Source organism: Phaseolus vulgaris, chromosome 9, assembly GCF_051622355.1.
Source record: "Phaseolus vulgaris cultivar YP4 chromosome 9, ASM5162235v1, whole genome shotgun sequence".
NCBI lineage: Eukaryota > Viridiplantae > Streptophyta > Magnoliopsida > Fabales > Fabaceae > Phaseolus > Phaseolus vulgaris.
This window is the reverse complement of record NC_143506.1, coordinates 9,235,439-9,257,438: the sequence shown is the minus strand read 5'-3', so window position 1 is coordinate 9,257,438 and position 22,000 is coordinate 9,235,439. Positions and strand designations below refer to the sequence as shown.

Sequence of the window (22,000 nt, the reverse complement as noted above, 5' to 3'; positions counted from 1 at the left end):
AATATAGAATCACATTCACGGATAAAGAATACAAAAAAATAACAATAAGAAGTGAATTATTATTTTATTTTGGTAGTTATGATTTTATCTATTAAAAGAAATATTTTATTATTAATATATAAATAAACAAAAAATATTTTTTTTTGAACAAAAGATACTTGATCTAATTGAGGTAATTTAAAGATAATCCTAATTCATCTTTAATATAAATTTAATTATAATTAACTTTTAATTAGGTATAGGGTGACTGAAAAATGAATTCCAGACTTTTATAAAAAAAGAAGCAAAAAACTCTTTATTGTTTGGAGCTATCTTGGGCCCAACACTTTCAATTTCCTCCTCTAGAACATTCAGTGGATATAAGTTGTTTGGGGAGAAATCAGGGTTTTAATACTTAATCTTGAACCATTGTAATTGTAATTATCCCAAAATAAACCCTTACATAAGGAATAGTGAAAATCTATTGAGACAGTTGAAAATTGGAAAAATAGGGAGAGACCTGCAAGATTTACACCAATTTCTTTGAAATCAGATTTCATTTGCAATCACGGTGCCCCTACCTAACACGTCCCCATGCCGACGCCGGAAGCGGAAGTGGAACCCTCCTCCGATCACATTGACTCTCTTCCGCTAGTTGACCTCCGTCTCCTGTCTCAGCCAGAACTCTACACTCTCTCCCTCTCCGGCGCCACTCACCGCCACCGCCGTGCCAACGACAATGATTCCGTCGTTCCCAAAATCGACCGTTCCAATTTCAACGAATCAGCGGGCAGCCGCAAACAGACCTACTCCAAACTCCGCCTCAACAAGCGGAAACAAAATTTTGCGGTTCCCGCCTCCTCTTCTTTCCACATTCCGGAGCCTGTGGACCAAGAAAACTCTCAAATTATCTCTCTGCTGCAGCAACTCTTTGGCGTGGAGCCTCTCCGTAACGCGCTGCGCCCCGACTGCGGTGATGCGGCGAACCACCAACTGTTTCCGGTCCATGTCGAGTTCAAACAACCTCCTCCCGTGACGGTGACGTTTCAAACCGTCCCGATTGACGTTATTGATGCTTCTAATAGGAAGAGGAAGCGCGGGCGACCGAGGAAGAACGAGAATTTGGTATCGGTTTTCGAAGAGGAGACTAAGAAGGTTAACGAAGGGCGCAGCGCAGTAGCCACGGTCATCGAGAGGGGATTTGGCGTGGATGCGGACGGTTTGGATAATGATCCGTTTGGGGAGGAGTTGAAGAGAAGGACCGCAGGGTTGGAGACGGAGCCACAGTTATTGGAATTTTTGGAAACTCTGAATGGAGAGTGGGCGAGTCAGAGGAAGAAGAGGCGGATTGTCCAGGCCAGTGATCTTGGCACCGTGTTGCCTGCCGGATGGAAGATAGTTATTACCCTTTTGAGGAGGGCAGGTCGTGCCTCTGTTGTTTGTCGCCGTTACGTAAGGTTTTTTCTATTCCTTTTCATACACTCCTAATTACATGTGATTTGATTGGTTCTTCAATTCAATGTCTTGAAACTTAGAACTATGCCTACTTGTGATTGTGCTTGCTTGAAAACTGGGGAGGGTTCTATAATGCTTCTGAACTAGGTTTTAAATAGTAACTGCGGTGGTATATTGAGACATTGTTGAAAGTTGCGGATAAATGAGGATGATGGGCCACTATGTACTCTGTGTTTCAAGGAAGTGGGTTGAAGGATTGGGGTTATGTACATATCTTTAATTTTATCAACTGTGACTATTGACCTGCATCAGATCTCAGGTGTTTCCTACCTGAATATTTACATCCTGTCCCCCAACTTCTGATAGACCTTTAGCATTCAGCTAGGTTTGCAATTAAATGTGTAAGAGAGAATAATGGATTGCGATTTTGAAAGATTATTTTTAAAAAAGTCTTGTGGCATTTATTTAGTACCATTAGAAGAGATTGTCAAAATTTAGTGGTATTCAATTGAGATTTTTTATTACACATAAAAGGTCTAGTATTGAAAAAAATTCCAATTTGGATGGATTAATTTTTAGATTGAATTATACTTTTCAGTAGAATGTATAAATACCACACTCAACTTTTTTTTATTCTCCCATTACCAATAGTTCCTTTCATTTTGGTTGAAATTTATACATTATTTGGTCATTCCCCCCCCATCCTACATGCCTTTTCTGCAACCAGGTAAATAGATCTCTAACTTTTTTTTGCCTCTAGTGAATACGAATTCATTGTGATCATCACTAAAAAGAAAATTTTTAAAAACGTTTAAGACTTTGGCTACTTGGGTTTTATTTTGTGTTGGGTAAAACACATAAAAACAATCTTCAATTCTATATGTATTGTGGACCTATTCTACTGTTGAAAAGTCTTATTACACCGTTTTCAAACGCAATTACATTGATGTGGATCACCATTTTTAATGCTTTTTACCCCTTTCTCATCATGCCTCATTTTGTGCACCTTGTCCACGCCTTTTCAATTCATTGTTATGAAGAAATTAAAAATTTGAATACAAAAGTTCTGTTTAAAAGTAATTTACTAATATTTGCAGACACTTGATTAGCATGATAGATAAAGAAAAAAGAACTAGAATCAGCTACCGAAAGATTGGAAACATATTTTCTTATCCAAAACTTTTATTGCTCTGGTATCTTTTTCATCGACTTAAGGTTTGATGAAAATATCATGGAGTCCTTTCAAGTCTTGTAAATCCATAAATCTTATAAATTCTTTCTATATAAAAACATTGAAATTCTAACTAAAAAGTTTTGATTGTAAAAGTCTTATAAAAAAAATCTTATGTCATATAGTCTTATCAAGTTTATAAGATTTTTTTATCCAAATTAATCTTTTAAATCTATAATCCAATTATACATGTTCTCAGACTAGGATTTGACTAGTGAATCTGAAGACCTATTTCCTAAATTGTTTCCAAATCAGGAATAACAGGAAGATTCACTAGCAATAATGAAAATACTGTCAAAAAGTATTTTAGCATAAAAGCATTAGAAAGCATCGATTTTGACATTTTAAAGTCAAATAGATCGTTCCACTTGTGCAACTCAGTTGGCTAAGCTACACACATTAATTGTAATTGCACAGGTTCGATTCCTCACAATTTGCTCCACCCTTTTCGACTACTTTATCCTTTCTCTACCTCTCCCCATTTGATCCTACCGTTGGACCAAAAAGAAAGAGAATTAACACTATAGTTAATAGAGTGAAACCTAAACTTCAACATAAATCCTTATTTATCACCAAAAAATATATAGACCATGATTCAAGTCATATCAGTAGTGACAAAAATCAAAACGGGAATGCACAAAGCCATTTGTATAACCCAATGTTTTAAATAACGCACTATAGCAGTGCAGGGAGACCCTTTACCACTATAAGGGGCTGTTTTAGTAGAGCTAGCAGACCAAATAATAGGCTGAATGGTGGGTGCTACAGGGATGTTGTGTGTTGATTCCAAAAAAATCCCTCTGAACAGAGAAGTTAGGGCTTTATGAAGGGCTATTTTTGGAGTTTAAATGGTAAAGAAGATGATAATAATTTCTATCTAGTAAACTTGTATTTGACTGGTATTTACTTTCATGTTTTGTTTATTAATTTTGAGTAATTCTTATCATATTTTAGAATTTACATACATTGTATCTACACCATTATATAAAAAGGATATACCATTTGGTAATTTCCTTTGGTGTCTTCTTTTAATTGGACAATTTTACTTTTTAATAAAATATAATTTATTTATTTTATAACATAAATAATCGATTAACTTTTCTTTATTTCAAAATAACTAGATAACTTCTGTTTTTAAGAATAACAGCTATATAATTTTATAATACTATTTCCACAAAATTATATATATACATATATTTTTTAAATTGTATTATTTATTTAATTAATTATTCATAAAAATAATAAAATTGTAAAATTGTTTATATTTTAATCTAATAAAAATGTGAATACACATGTGCTGCCTCACATTTGTTTTTTCTAGTATACTATAAAAAAAATTCAAAATTGTAGCTTTTGACTATTTTTGTATAAGATTTTTGGAGCTGGCTACTACACTTTTCTATCTGGGATTTAAAACATCAGCACTGGCCGTGCAAAAAAGAAAGTCACTAGACAATCGATATGGATGTTATAAAGTGCAATTTTGTGATTCAGACAATTCAATGTTTTTCAGCTCCAAAAACTACTGTGGATTTTATCTGAATTGCTCTATCTCAATGGAATTGCAAGAATCTTATCACAAATCATACAATTCTGATACTTCGATTTTTTAAAGCATGACATTTCTTTGCGCTTGTTATGTTGAAAGCTGGAAAAATGGAAATAAGATATTTTTTTTTACATTTTCTGGGTTAGAAATATAGAAGCATGAAGACACGAGTCTAATTTATGAGAGGAATAGGTGGTTTCCAAAAGGATACATTAATTTAAATCCCATTGGCCTATCTCTTTGGTCATTGTTCGCGTTTATGACAGAATGCAAGGTACTCATTTCCTTGTCCCCAGTCCACTCAACTATTAGAAAGAGTTTCAAGATGTTAAATTAAATTCTAACCAAAAACCAAAAAAAAAAATGGAATATTGAGTTTATGAATGCATGCAATTTAATCATCTCATTGCCACCAGTCCATTATACTATTAGAAAGAGTTTCAAGCACAGTAGTCTAAAATGTCACTTGAAGCTGAGAGGCTGAACATGGGAGGAAGTGGTTCGGGAAAGGAAAGTGAAAAAATGATAGGGTAAACAATTGTGGGTTATAGTTTAATAGATAAACCTACACTGTTAATGAAATCCTGAGTAAAAACAACACTACTTTTGTTGCTGTAATTGTTCCCTTTAGGTTAAACATTAGTCGTGCCACACATTGCAAAACAGCAGTATCCTTTGCGATTTTGGATGTGACGGTAGCAACACCAATGTGCGATGCAGCCTTCCCTGTAGAGGGAGTGCCACTTCGCTCTGGACCGGTGTCAATACAAGAAAATCATTAAATAGAAATTAATTTTAGAAACCAAAATAATTAATCACTATATTGACTAAATTATAGACCAATTTATAAAGTAAAAAATAGTTTCTATTATTAATAAAAATTTATAAAGTAGTTTCTAAATTGGTATTTAACTATTAGCTACCAAGGTTTTAGCTTTATTAGTCTTCCAGAGACTAATTTAAAATCTAAAATATTAATAACTAAAACTTTGATAGCTAATTTAGATATCAATTTAGAAACCATTTTATAATATTTTATTAATAATAGAAATTACATTAGATATCAATAATTTTTTAGTATCTAATTTAATCAATATAGTAACTAATTATTTTTTGTCTCTAAATTTAGTTATTATTTAATAATTTTCTTGTAGTGTGTGCTAGTGGCACTAATGCATGCTATTGATTATTATGGTTTGAAGATGTTAAATTAAATTCTAAAAATTATGTAGAAAAAATGGACTAGATTAACCTTTTTCAAATCAATTGAAAAATAACCTCAGTATTTGTCAAGTTTTTAATAGAATTCATCTTAAATACCAAACATGGAATGGAATTGGTGAAGTTGGTTACTGTATGTGAAAGGGAAGGGGAGAGATTAATGATGTATTGAGTTTGATTAAGATGTTAATTTAACCGTAGATTGGGTTTAATATATAACCATGCACTGGCATATTTTCTTGGGGTTTGGAAAGGGGTGGCTTGTACTTTTTAAATGTGTTCTAGGGTCAAGACCTTTTTGTGTATCAATATACTTGTTTTCCTTTTATTCTCCGTTAATATCTGGCCTCCTTTGGAAGTATGTTTTGTCTTCAATATCTGTTTAATGTATTTGAGCGAGTATTATCTAGTCTTCTATTGTGAAAGAAAAACTGAAGATATTCTTTGTTTGCTGAAAAATGTTATTATTGATTTGGTTGCATCCTAATTTATCCCTTGTATTTTTTTCTTTTATTTTTGGAGTTCTCCATGGTTTTTAAGTTCAAATAATAAATAAAAATTAGAAAATGTTTAAAATAGGAGACACATATTTGAATCCCGAAGGCTTCTAATTTATTTTGCAATCTATATTCTTAATTGATATTTTTTTGAAAAATGAATGTTATAGCACTAATTGCAGTAAAATATAGATATGGGTTTGGAAAAAACTTGTGTCTGCCATATATTTTTGGCTGAGGGGAGATGAGTGGGTTGAGTTATTCGAAAAAGGATCCTGTCTTTGCTCCGTCCGAGGGAGAGATGTCTGGGACCTTTGTGTGTGCCTTTGGGCTTCGATGGTATTTTCTTTTGCTTTTAATAAAAAAATACTTATTAGCCATTTTTGAGTCAGTGGGCTTTTATTTTGGCATCCATGAATTTTTCAGAATACCTTCTTAAATCATCCATGGTTAATGTGAAGTTTGTATGTGTTGTGTTTTTTGCACTATTTGTCATCAGAGTAATGAATCATAAAATCTTTAGTACTGAATTTTTATGTATTCAAGTTATGTGAATATTTTCTACTTTTTATCTTAGCCTTTTTATGATCTCTGAATTTTATGGACAGTGTTGTGGCATTTCAGTTTTCTATTCCTGCAATTACTGCAATTTCTCTTAAACTACTTGTTTTCTCCTACTTTCTTAGTAATATTTAGAATACTATTATTTTTATTTTGTTTTTAATACATCTGCTGGAGATCCCACATTGACTAGAGATAATGACATTTCATAATATATAAGTGGGTGCAAATCTCATTTTATAAGCCGGTTTTATAAGGTTGAGTTAGACTTAAAGTCTACTTCTTAATATGGTATCAGAGCTATTTAGAGCCAATCTTAGCAAGAGTTTTGTTGGACTTATCATGTCATTTGCTATTGAACCGTTTTCGGATCATCGATAATATATAATCCCACGCACGAGCACTCAAACATTAAATCCCTATCAATTCCATCTACTGAAATTCTTTTAACATAAAAAGCTCTTATGATAGATATGACACCATTTCACCTAAAAAAGCTGCACTTTTTTTTGTTAAAAAATTATATTGAATAAAGGACGTAGAGATGAAAACATTTGGGAATTTGAAGTTTGAGATTAAAATGGTAAAATTAACCCTTAAGGAGGATGTTGCTTATGAAGCTTGGACATGCCTCTTAAATGGTATGTCATTTGTCCGACAGGTATTGGACATTGATACGCATACGACACTCGTACAATACATATTGGTGAAGTGTCCAATTCAAAAAACATTTTTTTGGGTTTCTAATCATTGTAAAAAAAGAACAAATACAATGATTTTTTAAAAACTCATAACTTATTGTATAAGTTTCTATTATGATCATAGAAATAAAGAACAAACTCTATATATAATTCGGAATATTTAATTATATATGTATTATTGGTAATGTTTTTATTTAATCTCTTATCTTATTTTCATATAATGTGAAATTTGTCAAAATTGTTTTTTCTTTAAATGAATTTTAACTTAAGTATCTTTTAATGATGATCTTCTGTCACATAATTCATAATGATGTAATATATAAATTTGTGTCGTGTCTAGTGTTTGACTTTGCTACATATTGTTTGACTTTTTAAGGATGAGGATATTTACTGTGTAGCAGATGTAACCTAAATTCTATTGGTTCAAATTTTTACATATATTGAACTGTTACTTTCTTGTAGACATTACTGTTATTTACACTTGATTCTCACGTTCTCTAATTTGATTCCATTCAGTCCTGGTGGGCATCAGTTTGAGTCTTGCAAAGAAGCTTCTGCATACTTGCTTTCTGTTTCTGGTGTTCAAGATAAGGGCCATTTAAAATCTAGTTATACTGATGATGGTGCTCAGCAATTGTCCAGTAGTATGAACATGGCATCTGAAAATGTAAGCTAATATATTAACGTTTCATTTGTTTACTTTTTCAATTCCAATAATGAAAAGAACTGCCTAATTTTTTTTAACATGCACAGAGTGTTGGTCATGTCCCTACTGGAGATGCGAAGACTGATGCCAATGCACATTATTTGACTTTAGCTGGTGCATCTATTCACTCTGGTCATGAGAAGCAGCCCCCAATATCATCATCATTTGGGAGTGAAAATATCAATAGTGATCTGGCTTTGGGTTGTAAATTAGGAGATGCTAGTGAAGACTTTAGAGGCTTTGACCATCAGTCGGAAGATAAAAAACTGTTGGAGGCTGATAAGAATGATGGAAATTCAGTTCAGGGATGTTCTCGCGTGAATGATAGAGTTTGTAATGTAGGTAGTGAGAAGTTGGTTGGTGCTATTGAGTCTACTGATGCTGCATGCAATCTTTATATTCCTTTAGTTTTCTCAACTCCTTTCTCCAATAATAATAGTGACAATGGTCAAATTTCAGAGGATATAAATGCTGCCACATGCATAAAAGGGGCCATTAGTAATTTTCCTAGTCAGGATAGAAATACTGGATGCCCTGAAACTGTTCCCTGTGGAGTTGACAACAATGGGCTTGGGCTTTCTGTGAAATCAGTAGAAGAGAACACTCATAAAATAAGTTTTGATAGCAGCATACTGGCTCCAAATGCTGAGGGGAAAATATTTGCTGGTAAAAATTTAGGGGATAGACATCTTGCCAGTTCACAGGAGGATATGGAGATTAGAGATGAAAAGGCCATTAATGATGACAAACAACTAAATTTGTGTAGCACAGACCAGGCTGAATTTAAAGACGTTTTTACTGATGTTGAACTGCAGAGTAGTTCTGAGGGTTGCTCACTTGTCTCATCTCATTGTGAACTTAAACATACATCTCTAAGTAATATTGACAGGACACAGACTTCTGAGTTGAAGGACTCTGCTGAGGAAAATATTTTTGACAGTGATCTATTTAGCTCATCTATTGATGAAAGAACATGTGTTCACACTGGTTACATTAGTAATGTTTCTTTTAGCTCTTGCCCACAAGATGCATCTGAGTTTGGTGGATTTGATTTTGCTTCTGATCTTAAGTTAACTAAGGATGTTAGTGCGACTAATCATATTCTTTCTAATGAGGATGCTGTGACGAGATGTTTACAGGAAAGGAGTTCCTTGAATGACCAAAATAGCATGATGGACAATCTGTTGCACAGAAGTTCTCAAAGTAACTTATTTGCTCTAACTGCTAATCAGCACCCTTCTGCTTTTCATGATAATGTGAATGATATCTGTGATGGAACCTTTGATGCACTAAAAGCTGTTGATGCTGGATACATGGAGCCTCAGTTGGGCATTGTTTCTTGCAGCAATATTGCTGTAGATGCATATACTACTGCAAGCATTAAGCAGGGAAACTCACAAGGATGTGTATCTGTTCCTCTTGGTGGAAGTATATTAAACTTTGAGAAGAGAAGTGATGATGGTGTTAATAAATCAAATAAGTCTTGCTTATCAGAAAAGGCTCAGAATGAAGTTGAAATATTCCAAACTGACACTATGGGTCTTCCCAAATTTCTTTAGCAGTTAGATAGATTCAGATGCAGATGTGGTGACACATGCATGCAGTGCAGGAAACATTTTCTTTAATAAAACTTGTATGATAGATTTGCTGAGTGTGCTGGTAACCACAAGACTCTGCTAGTGTATATATTTTCGATTTCCCATTGAAGATGATAAGCTAGAACAGGTAATGATTATATTTACATCATAATTATTCTCTGCTGAAGTTATTTCTCCATTTGTGCCTCTCTAGTCAAAGTGATTTTGGAATTCATGATGAAATTAGACAATGGAAGATGTTTAATTTTAATCCTAATTCAGAATTATTAGGAATAAATACTTAAGACGTGGATGGATTTTCTATATTTAAAGAGAAACTATTGTTTAAGTTTGTTTTCTGAGTACCCTTGTGCTCTGAGGTACTGCCAAAACATCTTTTTCCTTATGTCACCGATGATGTCATTGGGTATAGAGAAAATGCGTAATGATGAAGCAGGTTAAACCACTAATCAATGGTTTTGAGGTTTAGGGCCCTCTGCATTAAGAACATTGAAATGCCATGCTCTAGCCAATTACAAGAATGAATATCAATCATAAATAACTATAATTATACTTGTATTAATGATGGTACTTTTTGTTGCTTTTAGGTTTATGTGTAATTTTGTAACTTTGATCAGTTTCTTGCATCTTTTTCATTGTGAGAATAGAATAGTGAAAAAAGTTAAGCAAAGACTGGATTTTACCACCACCTTGTTTCAATGTCAATGGGAGTAACATGTTAAAAGATCTAGCATTGAAAACGGCTCTGCAAAATTCGTACTTTATATTGGTATATATTAGCTCAATTTTAAGAGATTTGTTTAAGAAACGTAAAGTGACTTATCTGTTGTCTGTACTGTATATTTTTCTTGTTCTCTGGCATGCTTTTACCTTTTCAGCTGATGACTTTCTAAGATTCTGATTTTGCTTTTTTTTTGGAACAAAACAGATAATTGCTTGAAGACAGCATTATTTTGTGGATAGATTCAGCTGGTCGTGCCGTGGGTTCTCCAATCCAGAGGTTATTTTGCAGCTCTGGTGTGATGCTTTGCTTGCTTCTTGCCAGAGCTCAGAAACCATTTTTATTTTGCAAGGAACAAATTTACTTTAGGTCGATTTTAGCTCAACATTTTTTTAACATCTGGTAGACTGGTATACTGAAATCGAATTTTAGGTAGGTCCTTCAAATGAGGGAACTAGTTTTCTCCTTAATTTTTTGAAAGAGAAATACCAAAATTATGTGGTGATTTTCGTCTTTCATACGTGGATCGCTCTTTGCATAACCATTATTGCTCCTGTTATGTCCAACAGATACTTCCTAGTTTATTTTTTCTTTCTCGTGCTGTCTCACGTGTTTTTTTCTAGATTTTCCGTGCTATTGCACCCTGGTTAGTACATCCCTGCTATTATAAGGAGGACTTTTCCCTTGATTTTTTACATGATCGGCCGGGTGTCCTTGTTTCAAGCATCAATTATAAAATGAGGCTTGCTAAACTATATTTTGGTTGCATGGTCCATGGGCAGGTGAGTTTATATCCGTTAGATATACATAACATTATTGATGGATGCTTAATAACGCTCGACCTGAATAATTGGTAGCATCATTAATTACTAATCATTGTAAACGAGACCCGAAATAAATGGGAAAATTTGGATTGGTTTTCTTGCATAATTGGAATTAGACCGAGAAACTCTAAAGCTGCTTGCCACAGCTTTTGGGCACAATCTTGTCAATGTCAATGTGCGGTCCTTGACAGTTTATAGATTTGATTACGTATCCATGATCAAGTTCTTCAACATCATACACGTGCCAAGCACAGAATAAACGTCGTGAATGTCCGTTTTGGGATTCAGTTTTTTTCACGCTTTTCATTCAATGGAGAGATCTGGTCAATTTGTAACAAGGTGCGTTTGGAATACATCATTGTGTAGGGTTTACAGTAGTTATGTCAATCATAGAATGCACTCACGCCAAAACCTTGGGCAAGAATTGACGTGTTCATTAGATTGGGGGCTTGGAGTATAGTGGAAGATTTCAATTCATTTCTCTATGACCATGTGAGACTAACGAGTATCCTTCAGTGAGAGGGATGGAAGATTTTCAAGCAGTTTTTTTTATGGATGGTGATTTTCTAGGTGTTGCTGCTGCATATACGTGGCACAGACGCAACATTTTCCAGAGGTTAGACATACTTCTCTTAAAATGAAATTGAGATTGCTTTTTCTCAAGCCATTCGCTCCCTTTTAAAATGGATTATTTCCACTTTTAGTTTAGTTTGTTAGAGAGAAATCTCTTAACAGATAGTTTAGATTTTTAGTGGCTTCCTTCACTCAATGAACTTTCTCAGATTTCTTCTGAACCTCTTAGAACAACTCTAAGTGGAATAATAATCTCTTACTAGCTTAAGGCCTAGAATAAGGAGGTTTAGTAAATACATTCTAAAGGAAGAGAATACCTGTAGTTTTCTATTTTAATTTTCTAAACCTAGATGATAATACTCGTAGAATCACCATTTCGTATGGCCTACTTCACTCCCGATGGATGTCTACTACAACCATTACTTATGGTCACAAGCCACACTAAACGCTCCCCAGTGTCATCCCAACAAACATTTATATTGTCCTCGACAACAACCACAACTATCACCGCCACCCCGACAGTCACCGCTGCCGCCATCAGCATCAATAGAGTGGCCACCACAACAGTCGGTGTCACAAGTAATTCCCATACCACCCTTTCCGGTCCCCTACCACCTTTTCCGGTCCCATACCACTTTATGAGTCGCCATAGTCGTGGTGGCAAGCAGAACCAACTTTCCCTATGCAATCCCATGGATTCCCCCCCTGTGAAGATCGTTCAGCACCTATGTTGCACGAGATTCTTCTACACCTTTAATCTCCAAAATGTAAGACACTAACAATATGCCTCCATTCTCCAAAACTTCTGAATCCATGACGTAATAATAATCGAAACTCCATTTTCTATCCACGTCAAGTAGGGTCCATTCATCCATGTTGTTTTCCTGGCGCAACAACAACCACTCTCCTAGACTCCCCAAGATATCATCAATTTTTTAAGACCTTACAAACTCCAATGTAAATCGGTGGATAATGATAGAAGGGATGTAAAGAGAGTGTAAAAGAAGGAAAGTTTAGGTATTGTAGCTTATAGGAATCCCTTTACTTGTAGCTTAGTGGCTAATAGGCAAAGCAGGGATAACATAAATATTTGTCCAAGATTTCATTCATTTATGGGCTTCGAGAAATTGGAGAAAGCCTTAAGCTCAAATTTTGTTACATTGTCCCGTAAGGTTGTAAAAATGGTTTCATACTATTTTTCTTCTTCTAAAGTCATAGTTCAATAGACGGTGAAGTGTTGGATGAGTTTAATTTGTTATGCTTATCTCATTTTATATAGTTGACTTTTGATCATAGATTTTGGCTCCCTATCCAATTGTCTAAAATATCTCATAAATTCACTTTTTAAAAAAATTCACTTATTCAAATGTTATTAAGAAATAAACTTTAAATCTAATTCAATCTTATAAAATCGACTTATAATGTGATGTTTACACTCACTTATATAGACTATATTATGGATGATTCGATAGAGATTCGATAGTGGGTAACTTGATAAGTTCAACAAAGTCGTTCTGATAGATTCTAAATGATTTTGATATCATATTAAGAAGTTAACTTTAACCTTACAAAATGATAGGTTTGTATCCACTTATTAAATGTCGTGATATCTAATCAATGTAAGATTTGTTTGTAAAAAAACATTTTTCCTTACTATTATACTATTTTTTTTCTAATTTTTTAAGTAAAAATTATACTACTAGTTTTGCTTGAGATTTTCTCATTCCATAGAAATTCATCCATAAAAATCAAGAAGTTAAATAAAATTATGAGTAAAATTATAATTCATAAATATAATCAAATTATATTATATTGATTATGTTTTTAGTATAATTAATTATTGTTAATACTTTATTGATAATTATGATTTTTATAGTAAAAAAATATTAAAATCATAAATAAATAAAATAACTCGTTTTAAATTTTGTTATTTTGTAAATTAATTTATTTTAATATACTTTTATTTTGAAATACCTTTTTCTATATATATTATATGTATTTTAAATATTTTTTTTAATTTTAATTAGTTTTATAAAATCATTTTTTGAGTCACTCGTTGACTTAGTATGTTCGAATGATATATTTTATAACCGAAGTCTAATTTAATTTCTCTATTCACTCTAGTTAAATGTTCTATGTGAGCATGGGCAAGTATAACATTTATAATATATTAAATCGTATTTATTCCTAGGGAGTGATATTTGTTAATACATCGTTAATATACTTAAATTACCTTAAAGGTTTAAAGGTACTTTAAGGATTTGATATTATCTTTCTTATTGTTGATAAAACATAACTTCAGTATTATCTTATTACTAAATTGAATGTATCTGATAAGTTATGTACTTAATGTCCTATTGATTAGTAATTGAATGTACTAAATATATGAATATACTAAATTACTGAATAAGTGATTTTAACCATTATTTTTCTTAAAATCTAATGTTTCTAATGAGTAACTCATTTTAACCATTAAATTTTAAAGAATGAATGGTGAGATATTAGTTGTCTAGTTATTTAATTAATTATTTATATTGTTTTTATACGAGAATAAAAAATATCAACTATTAAATATTATTATCAATAGATAAAATGAAAACCACAAAAATCAAGAAAGAGAACGCTTTATAAGTAAACCATTATCATTGTTATCTAAATAAATATACATGTAATAATAAATAAATGTTAGCATGTTAAGAAAATTAATAAATAAAAATTATATTTAAATTTTATATATTATTATTTTTAAATATTAATTGGTAGTTTGTTCAATTTTAATAGATGTCTGTGAATCGTAACCAAAAAAATGTTATCGTGTTTTGAACCCACCACGTGCTTCATATTTATATATCGAATAAAATTTTCTGTGTGGAAAGATAACTATTAATCTAAGAAGATAAAACTAAATCCTGCATAATTGAGATTATTAAGAAAAAAGGTAAAATTGACTTGTTTAAAATTATGATGCATTTTATTATAAGGGTTGATCATAAAATTAACAATGATAGTTAATTTTTGAAATTTGTTAAATATATATGATTTAAAATAGTTAAGAATGGATTTGATATTGTAAAATGCATTGTAGTTATAGTGAAGGGATGAAGTGGAAAAATTGAAGAAGAGTTAAAGTAGAAATATGAATGAAAGAAAGGGAAGTGGTTGTAGCGTGGAAGGGAAAGGCGATGAAGGGAAGAAGAAGAGTTAGGGTTGTATCAACTGATTCTGATTCTGATTCAGCTTTGAGTGTGTGAAAAGGTTAATGGTAATGCCATTTCCATTGCCACCACCATCACCGATCACTCTCATCTCTCTCCCTAATTAAAACAAAATAACAAAATTAAAATAAAGAAAAAAGTGTCCACTAAGGTTGAGGCACGTCACCCATCTCTCCCTTCCCCTCGCTCATCTCAAATCCATGCTTCAGAATTAGGGTTTCCATTTGGATTTGGTTCTTCTGCTCTGTTCTGTTCTGTTCTGCTCTGCTCTTCTCTGTTCTGCTCACTCCCTGCAAGGGAAACGGGGAAAGGGAAAGGGATAAGGATGAGGGTTTGGGGATCGGAGATCGTCTTCGCCATGTTGCTCTGTGGGACCCTCACTTCCACAGCTCAACCACATCCCCATAACCATCATCGTCATAGGGTTTCTCCCACCACCTCCACCACACTCTGTCCCGTTCACTCCCTTCTCGATTTCGTCTTAGGGTTTCCAGATTCCATCTGCCCTCTTCCCGATTCTCTTGGATCCGTTGCCGTAACCGAGGTAATTCTTCCTCTTTCCCTTTCCTTCTCTTCTAATGTATTATTCTATTTTTCCAATTACAGTTTTTCTCTCTAATTATTGAAGCTTTGCATTGCTTATGTACAGGGAGATGAGGTTTCTTTGCAGAAGGCGCTGAATATGGTTCACAAGAATAATCATGAGTATGTGGCTGTACTCTTCTATGCGTCGTGGTGCCCTTTCTCGCGTGTGTTTAGACCGGTGTTCTCCGTCCTCTCTGCACTGCACCCTTCCATTCCTCATTTTGCTATTGAAGAATCCTCGGTTAGGCCGAGGTTTGTGTAATGCGTTTTTGGTTTCAATTTTTTTTTTTCTTTTGTTTGATATTCTTTCAATTGAGTGACTATGCGATTCTTGCAGCATACTGTCCAAATATGGTGTCCACGGTTTCCCTACACTGTTCATTTTGAATTCTACCATGCGGGTTCGGTATCATGGGTCTCGGACACTTGCTTCTCTCATTGGTTTCTACAATGATGTTACGGGTGAGGCACACTGTTCTTTGATCACTCCTTATCCATGCATTGGAATTTGTGTGCTGTCTTCTAATGTACATGCAACTTTTAGTTAAATCATTCAATTCACAATGGACTTTTAATTAAATTTGATCATACTGATTAATCAGTATATAAAGCTTCCAAAACCTACACCCAAGCATAAACATGATTACAATAAAATCTGATTTCCGAACATGATCCCATGGAAAATTGCACATTTATTTGACACAAAATAAGATAGGTTGTATTCAATTAGTTGAATCATCTAGATTGTTTGGCTTTGGTTTTAAGATTAAATTTTAATATTTAATCATTGGCATTCTTTGGCTGTGGCTTATTTTCCAGTACTGCATTAAAAGAATTTGTAAAAAAGTTTCACATGAATGGGGGAAGCCTTTGTGGCTTGAGGGTGTGGGGGCATAAAAGGTCAACAGGCCATAAAAGAATCCGTAAGCACCTTAAAATACAAGGGAATTTTAAATCCTATGTGGCCATTCCCAGAAACCACAGTAAAATTTGATTGTTGACAGACTTTGGCCATGCCTTATTTAGTCCTTTAATACAATCCAGTGATTACTGTGTATTTCACTTGAAGGGAAACTGTTGCATTGCAGCTTGGGAGTGTAGGGGCATGAAAGCCCACTTGCTTATATACTGAATGGAGTATTCCAAAATTAGGAGTTTTAAATGTGCTCAAGCCCGTAGGCCATGGTGTACCCTGGTTCAAACTTGGATTTTCTTGCTCAAAGTACAATAAGTTAGAAATTATAAACACTAAAAAATGCATCATGATGCTGCTCTCAATCAACCATAGTGATTCTTAGATTGAAGAAGCATGATTAAGTGGTGGTTGTGGTGCTTGAGGTTTGATATACTTGTATTTAGCAAGGAAGATGGTATTTTTTGTGATAATGTGTCGAAATGTTTTGTTGAGTTCTTTAGAGCATCTCCTTTGCAGGAGTTATACATTGGGTCATAAGATTAAGATCTGGGTCTTATAAGATCTCCCCATTGGAGTATGCTGATATGACATAAAAATAAGATTCAAGTTCTTAAATAAAACCCTGGGTCTTAGGAATAAAAATTATTTTTCTGTCTTGGAATTCTTTTTTTGTTAACGAACCAAATAAAACATTAATGAGAGTGTGGGTCTAAGACCCCTTGCATTGGAGTAAAAGTCAGCGGCACAGTGGAACCCATAAAAGTTAAATTAAGACCTCATAAAATGAGCCCTGCAATAGAGATGTTGTATGGTCTAGCTAGTAAATTTTGGTTTTTAAATGCAATTTTTGAAACAAAATTGATTTGAAATGTTTTCAGTTCAATTTTGAAATACTTCTACATTCATTTATAAAACAAAAAAGATTTGTTAATTTAGTTTTTGATAACATAGTCATGCTATCTTTTGATACGATCCTTCCCATTGTTGTCACCACAACAACTGCACCACCACCACCTCCTCTACCACTGTCATCATCATTATTTGTTATTGTTGCTACTAACATTAACAATGTCTGACATGTCGTCACCTCATTTACAGTCACTAACACCCTTGTTGTCATCACTACCACCAGCATAAATTTAAACTAAAATTTAGGAAAAACAAACTAACTTTTAAAACTAAAAGTCATCCTAATCTGAAGCCTACATTCTAAAAACTAGAGATTGATTGTAGTTTTTAAATTTTTTGAAACTTTCAATTAAAAACCATCCTTAACGTGACCTAAGAGAGGGTTGAAGAGGCTGTGGATTATAAAACTTTGGTCTTAGGGGTAGGAAATTTAGATTCTTTATTTTTGGTTAAAAACCCCAATGAAAATTCCTGGCATTTTCGAAGTTCTTTTTTAACATCCAGGTGAAGCATTTTGTAGTAAATAATTTTAGTTGTCCCAATAAATACATTACAATTTACATCTTATAAATTGTTTGATAAAAAAACAAAATTTTGTAATCCTGTTATGCTGCAGCACATATTTTTTCCTTATTTTTTTGTTTTGTTTTGCAGCATCACAATTTGTTTTTCTTATTTTCTTGTATTTAGTTCATATTTGGCTTTCATTGTAGGGATTAGGATTGATTCATTTGATCAATTATCACTTGAGAAAATTGGTCGTTCTTCCACTGATAAAAGTCATGGTAACCCCGAGCCAGAAAGTTGTCCATTTTCATGGGCTAGATCTCCAGAAAATTTACTGCGGCAGGAAACGTATTTGGCTCTGGCCACTACGTTTGTGGTTTTGAGATTACTATACTATTTTTTTCCTACGCTACTTATATGTATTCAATTTGCTTGGAGAAGGGTCATCCAAAATATTAGATTAGGGAGCTTGCTGGAGCATCCTTTGATTTATTTGAAGAGGCTAATACAGTCATTTAACTGCTTGAAAGAGCCGTGCAAGAGAAGTAATCTGCAGGAAGGAGCATTGAATGCTAGAGCATGGGCATCCAAGTCCCTTGCCACCGTTTCAATAGGAGAGGAAAGCAGCCGCGGGATGCACCAATGAGTTGATTGTACTGAGCGGATTTCTTTGAAATATTGGAGATTTGAATATACCCTATGAAAGACTTGGCTGCAAGTTATGCCATGTACTTTTGTTTCAGGATCTTCTTCTCACCCTTGGATCTTGTGCTTAGTGAGGTCAATTATGTTACTGAATAATGTAATCGACCCTTATATGCCATATGATCAAGAAATACTTCATTCAGCGTTCTTGAAGATTGAGACTTCAATGTGTATAGTTTAAATGTAGCAACTTGAGCTGAAATCTGCAATTCTTTGACTTGTAGGTTTTCTTCTTGAAGGTCAAATCTTTTGATCGTCAGTTCATAAATTTATTTTTGTTGGGAATGAAATGATTGTAAATCCCGCATAATACTTATTTTGATGCATTGTTGATGTACCCGGTGCGTGTTATTTGTAGTTCAAAAATAATAAGATTGGTGATAACCTGATTAAAATGTCATATATGGAAGTGATTTATATCAGAATCTTCAGTATTATATTTGAATCCTTTCCCCAGGAGAAAATATAGATCATTACGAATAGAAACTGAACGTGATTTAGAGAGACTAGGAATACTTCGTAAACCAATCAGCACACTGAAAAAACATTTGCATTTAGTGTCATCGTTTCCTGCAAATTTATATCATTGTATCATTGTATGTTGATTGCTCTCCATATTTGAATAAAGACAATTCTTGATGAAATAAAATTTTACCATTTTAAGATAAGTTTCCTTAATTTGATTTTGTACAAGTTTGGCCTTCATTGGAATTGTCGTTAGCCTTTAAGGGAAGTTTATATTAACAAGGAAAAAACCAAGTTAAAAAAATCAAAATTAATGAACCGTCATTTTTCAGGTTGCTTCCAGTGTTTGGATTAATAACAGTTTGTTTTAAAAATCTTCATGTGATGCTATAAGTTTAGCATTACCAATTGTGGTTTGCTTCAGAATATATTTTTTTTAACACATCAACCATACAAATTATTATTTTTGCTTAACTTTTAAGATGATTGCTATAAAAATTAATAAATTTATCACACTATAGAGAATCTCAATTATGTTAACATCGAATATACTGCAGCACTTCCCTAAAAATACATTAAAAAAAGAAAGTAATAAAAAGAAAGTGAATATTATTCCAACTAATATTATCCGCATTTTTTATTTTTATATAACTATGTTTAATAGTAAAATTGAATAAATAATATTATTATTTACACATTATTAGTAAAAGTGAAAATAAAATACAAAACAATTCAGAGCAAACATCATTCACCTTTTTCACTCTCTTTCAACATTACTGTTCCATTTAACCAAAAGTTTGGTCTTCTCATCTTCTTCATTATTTCCAATGGACAAATGCACACTCATCACCATGTGATTGTAAAATAATAATCCCAAAACACAAACGTCATCATCTGGAGTAAAGTGTCACCATTCATTGGTTTATGATTTTTCCACTTTCCCATGAGTCTTTGTAACATTGATAGGAAAAGTTGACTCTGGGGAGATAAGAGAGTGAATACCAAAATCGCCCAAAATTTAAATTCAAAACTATCCTTTTTGTGTCTGCCGCGGTCATATGCTTCACCACCCTCATTCTTGATGATACTACATAACAGGTTGACTTTTAATGTAACAAAACAAAATTATACATGTACCATCAATTTTCAATTTAAGTTGGATGAATGACTTACCTTCTTCTGCATTTAGATGCTTCCGTGTCGTGCAATTTGATAGTTTGAGTTCTTTGACATTTTTATGAGGGATAGGTTGGAAACATGAAATGATGGGGTGAGGGTTGTTATGAACATGAGGGTAGAAAGGTTTGTAAATCTCTTCCAATTCATTAAGCACCGTTTTGGTTTATGAGAATTTCCGAAATTCACAAAGTAGGTCATCTTGTTCAGCACAAAAACCTTGAGAAAGAATGAGATTCGGGTTGTCCATAGTGGTGGCTAGGGCAATGGTGCATCCCATAATAGCTTGCAAATCCTAGGCCATAACGCGTGAAAGTTCTTCAAACTGCAAATCGCAGACAATAAAATTAAAAGAGATTAAGGAAGAAAAGAGATACAAAGAATAGAGAGAAAATAAGAGAGAGAAAAGGTAATGAGACCAAAAGATTAATTTGAGAGAGTTATAAATGTTCACGAAACAAAAAAAATGGAGAATCTTGTTAATAGAATGGTTTTGGTAATTATTATAAGAAACACAAAACAATAATTATATACATACTTACGAATTTGCAAGAGTCAACTGTGTAGAAGCCAGTGAAAAACACTACTTACTGGTTGATTTGATTTCGTGGTTCTTGAAACAAAATTACTGACTAATATTTTGAATAAGAAAATAGAAAACGAAAAAGATATTTGATGGGTTTATAAAGCCTTCAGTTTATATTTAAATTTGAAAATTTAAAAAAATTTAAAATTCAAAATTTGAAAATTTGAAAATTCTGAAATATGAAAATTTCGAAATTTTAAAATTTAAAGATTTTTTGGGTTTAAAAAATTTAAAATTTTTGAAAATTTAAGAATTTTTAAAATTTAAATTTTAAATTTTTTGAAGTGTTTTACTTTAGGGTTTGAAATTTTGAAAAATTGAAATTTTTTGAAATTTAAAAATTTCGCAAATTTAAAATTTAAAAATTTTTAAAATTTAAAATTTTGAAAAGTTTCAAATTTAAAAAGTTTGAAAAAATTTGAAACCTGAAGGATTTTACCGTGGCAACAGTTTCTAAATGGAATCCTTGTAATTGAAAATCAACTACCATTATGAATCCACTCTCCCACAATTCTACACCGGTGGCCCATCGAACAATCTCTCCTTGCTTATGTCTGCGGTAAGTCAATCAAAATCGCCGACTTCGTTACTACGGTCATCCGTTCCACACTCGACGTTGAGTCGGAATCCATTACCACCATGACACTCAACCTGACAATTGCAGCGGTACGTTCTTTCCCTTTCAATGTTTTATGTATTAGCACAATAAGAATAATGTTATTATCAATAAATAAAAAATAAAAGTAAATTCATACATTGCAATTTCATCTTCTATTTGCAATTTCATCTTCTATTTTATAATTGAAAGACAACACTTACTGGTTGGGTTCCTGGGTTTGTGGTCGTGGAACGTAATGATGACTTCTCATATTTTGAATATGAATTTGAATATGAAAATGAAAAGATCGTTTGATGAGAGAAAATAATGGGAGAAAATGATGGGAGAAAAAGATATATTTAATTTTGATTTTTAAAAATAATGTTATCTCTTCTGTTATATATTTCTGTTATACATTTAAAACTGTTAAAAAAATGAAATAATATATTTTTAAATTTTTAAAATAATGAAATAAAATATAAATCTAAGAATAAAATTGAAATAATATTATATGACAGTTAGAAGAGTAATCCCCTTTATATATAGGTATAAATATACATATTCACTTAAATAACAAATTTATAGAAATAAAAGTCAAATTTATCTTTAATAATTGATTAAAAATTAGAGTTAAGAAATGATAGTATAAATTATCTTTTCAAAACCCGATGACATTTCAAATATAACCACGAACAATATGTTTTAACGTCTAATGATGATTT

The 22,000-nt window shown here is 32.7% G+C and overlaps 2 protein-coding genes across 4 annotated transcripts; both read left to right on the top strand.

The window, feature by feature from the left end:
- The first annotated feature begins 392 nt into the window (after positions 1-392).
- Positions 393-10,815, top strand: LOC137820519 (uncharacterized). The gene is made up of 4 exons (XM_068624648.2): positions 393-1,436; positions 7,711-7,861; positions 7,948-9,625; positions 10,427-10,815. The coding sequence occupies exons 1-3, from the start codon at positions 574-576 to the stop codon at positions 9,457-9,459; spliced, it is 2,526 nt and encodes an 841-aa protein (XP_068480749.2). The 5' UTR covers positions 393-573; the 3' UTR covers positions 9,460-9,625; positions 10,427-10,815.
- A 569-nt stretch (positions 10,816-11,384) lies between these two features.
- On the top strand, positions 11,385-18,853 carry APRL6 (APR-like 6). 3 transcript variants are annotated; one of them, XM_068624655.2, is made up of 5 exons: positions 11,385-11,659; positions 14,702-15,375; positions 15,481-15,668; positions 15,754-15,878; positions 17,955-18,853. In XM_068624655.2, exons 2-5 carry the CDS (start codon positions 15,157-15,159, stop codon positions 18,392-18,394), a joined length of 972 nt encoding a protein of 323 aa, XP_068480756.1. In that variant the 5' UTR covers positions 11,385-11,659; positions 14,702-15,156; the 3' UTR covers positions 18,395-18,853. The 3 variants fall into 3 exon arrangements, with proteins under 3 accessions (XP_068480756.1, XP_090150998.1, XP_090150999.1); XM_090294873.1 differs by lacking the exon at positions 11,385-11,659 and having other exon boundaries at positions 14,937-15,375; positions 17,955-18,387; positions 18,489-18,675; XM_090294872.1 differs by lacking the exon at positions 11,385-11,659 and having other exon boundaries at positions 14,674-15,375.
- The last annotated feature ends 3,147 nt before the right edge of the window (positions 18,854-22,000 follow it).

What these genes read in the sequence shown, in the direction of transcription:
- LOC137820519 (XM_068624648.2), top strand. Translation starts at nt 574, where the DNA reads ATGCCGACGCCGGAAGCGGAAGTGGAACCCTCCTCCGATCACATTGAC. An exon ending in GTTTGTCGCCGTTACGTAAG is followed by an intron (nt 1,437 to 7,710) that starts GTTTTTTCTATT and finishes GATTCCATTCAG; the next exon opens with TCCTGGTGGGCATCAGTTTG. An exon ending in TGAACATGGCATCTGAAAAT is followed by an intron (nt 7,862 to 7,947) that starts GTAAGCTAATAT and finishes TAACATGCACAG; the next exon opens with AGTGTTGGTCATGTCCCTAC.
- APRL6 (XM_090294873.1), top strand. Translation starts at nt 15,157, where the DNA reads ATGAGGGTTTGGGGATCGGAGATCGTCTTCGCCATGTTGCTCTGTGGG. An exon ending in GAATCCTCGGTTAGGCCGAG is followed by an intron (nt 15,669 to 15,753) that starts GTTTGTGTAATG and finishes CGATTCTTGCAG; the next exon opens with CATACTGTCCAAATATGGTG. An exon ending in TTTCTACAATGATGTTACGG is followed by an intron (nt 15,879 to 17,954) that starts GTGAGGCACACT and finishes CTTTCATTGTAG; the next exon opens with GGATTAGGATTGATTCATTT.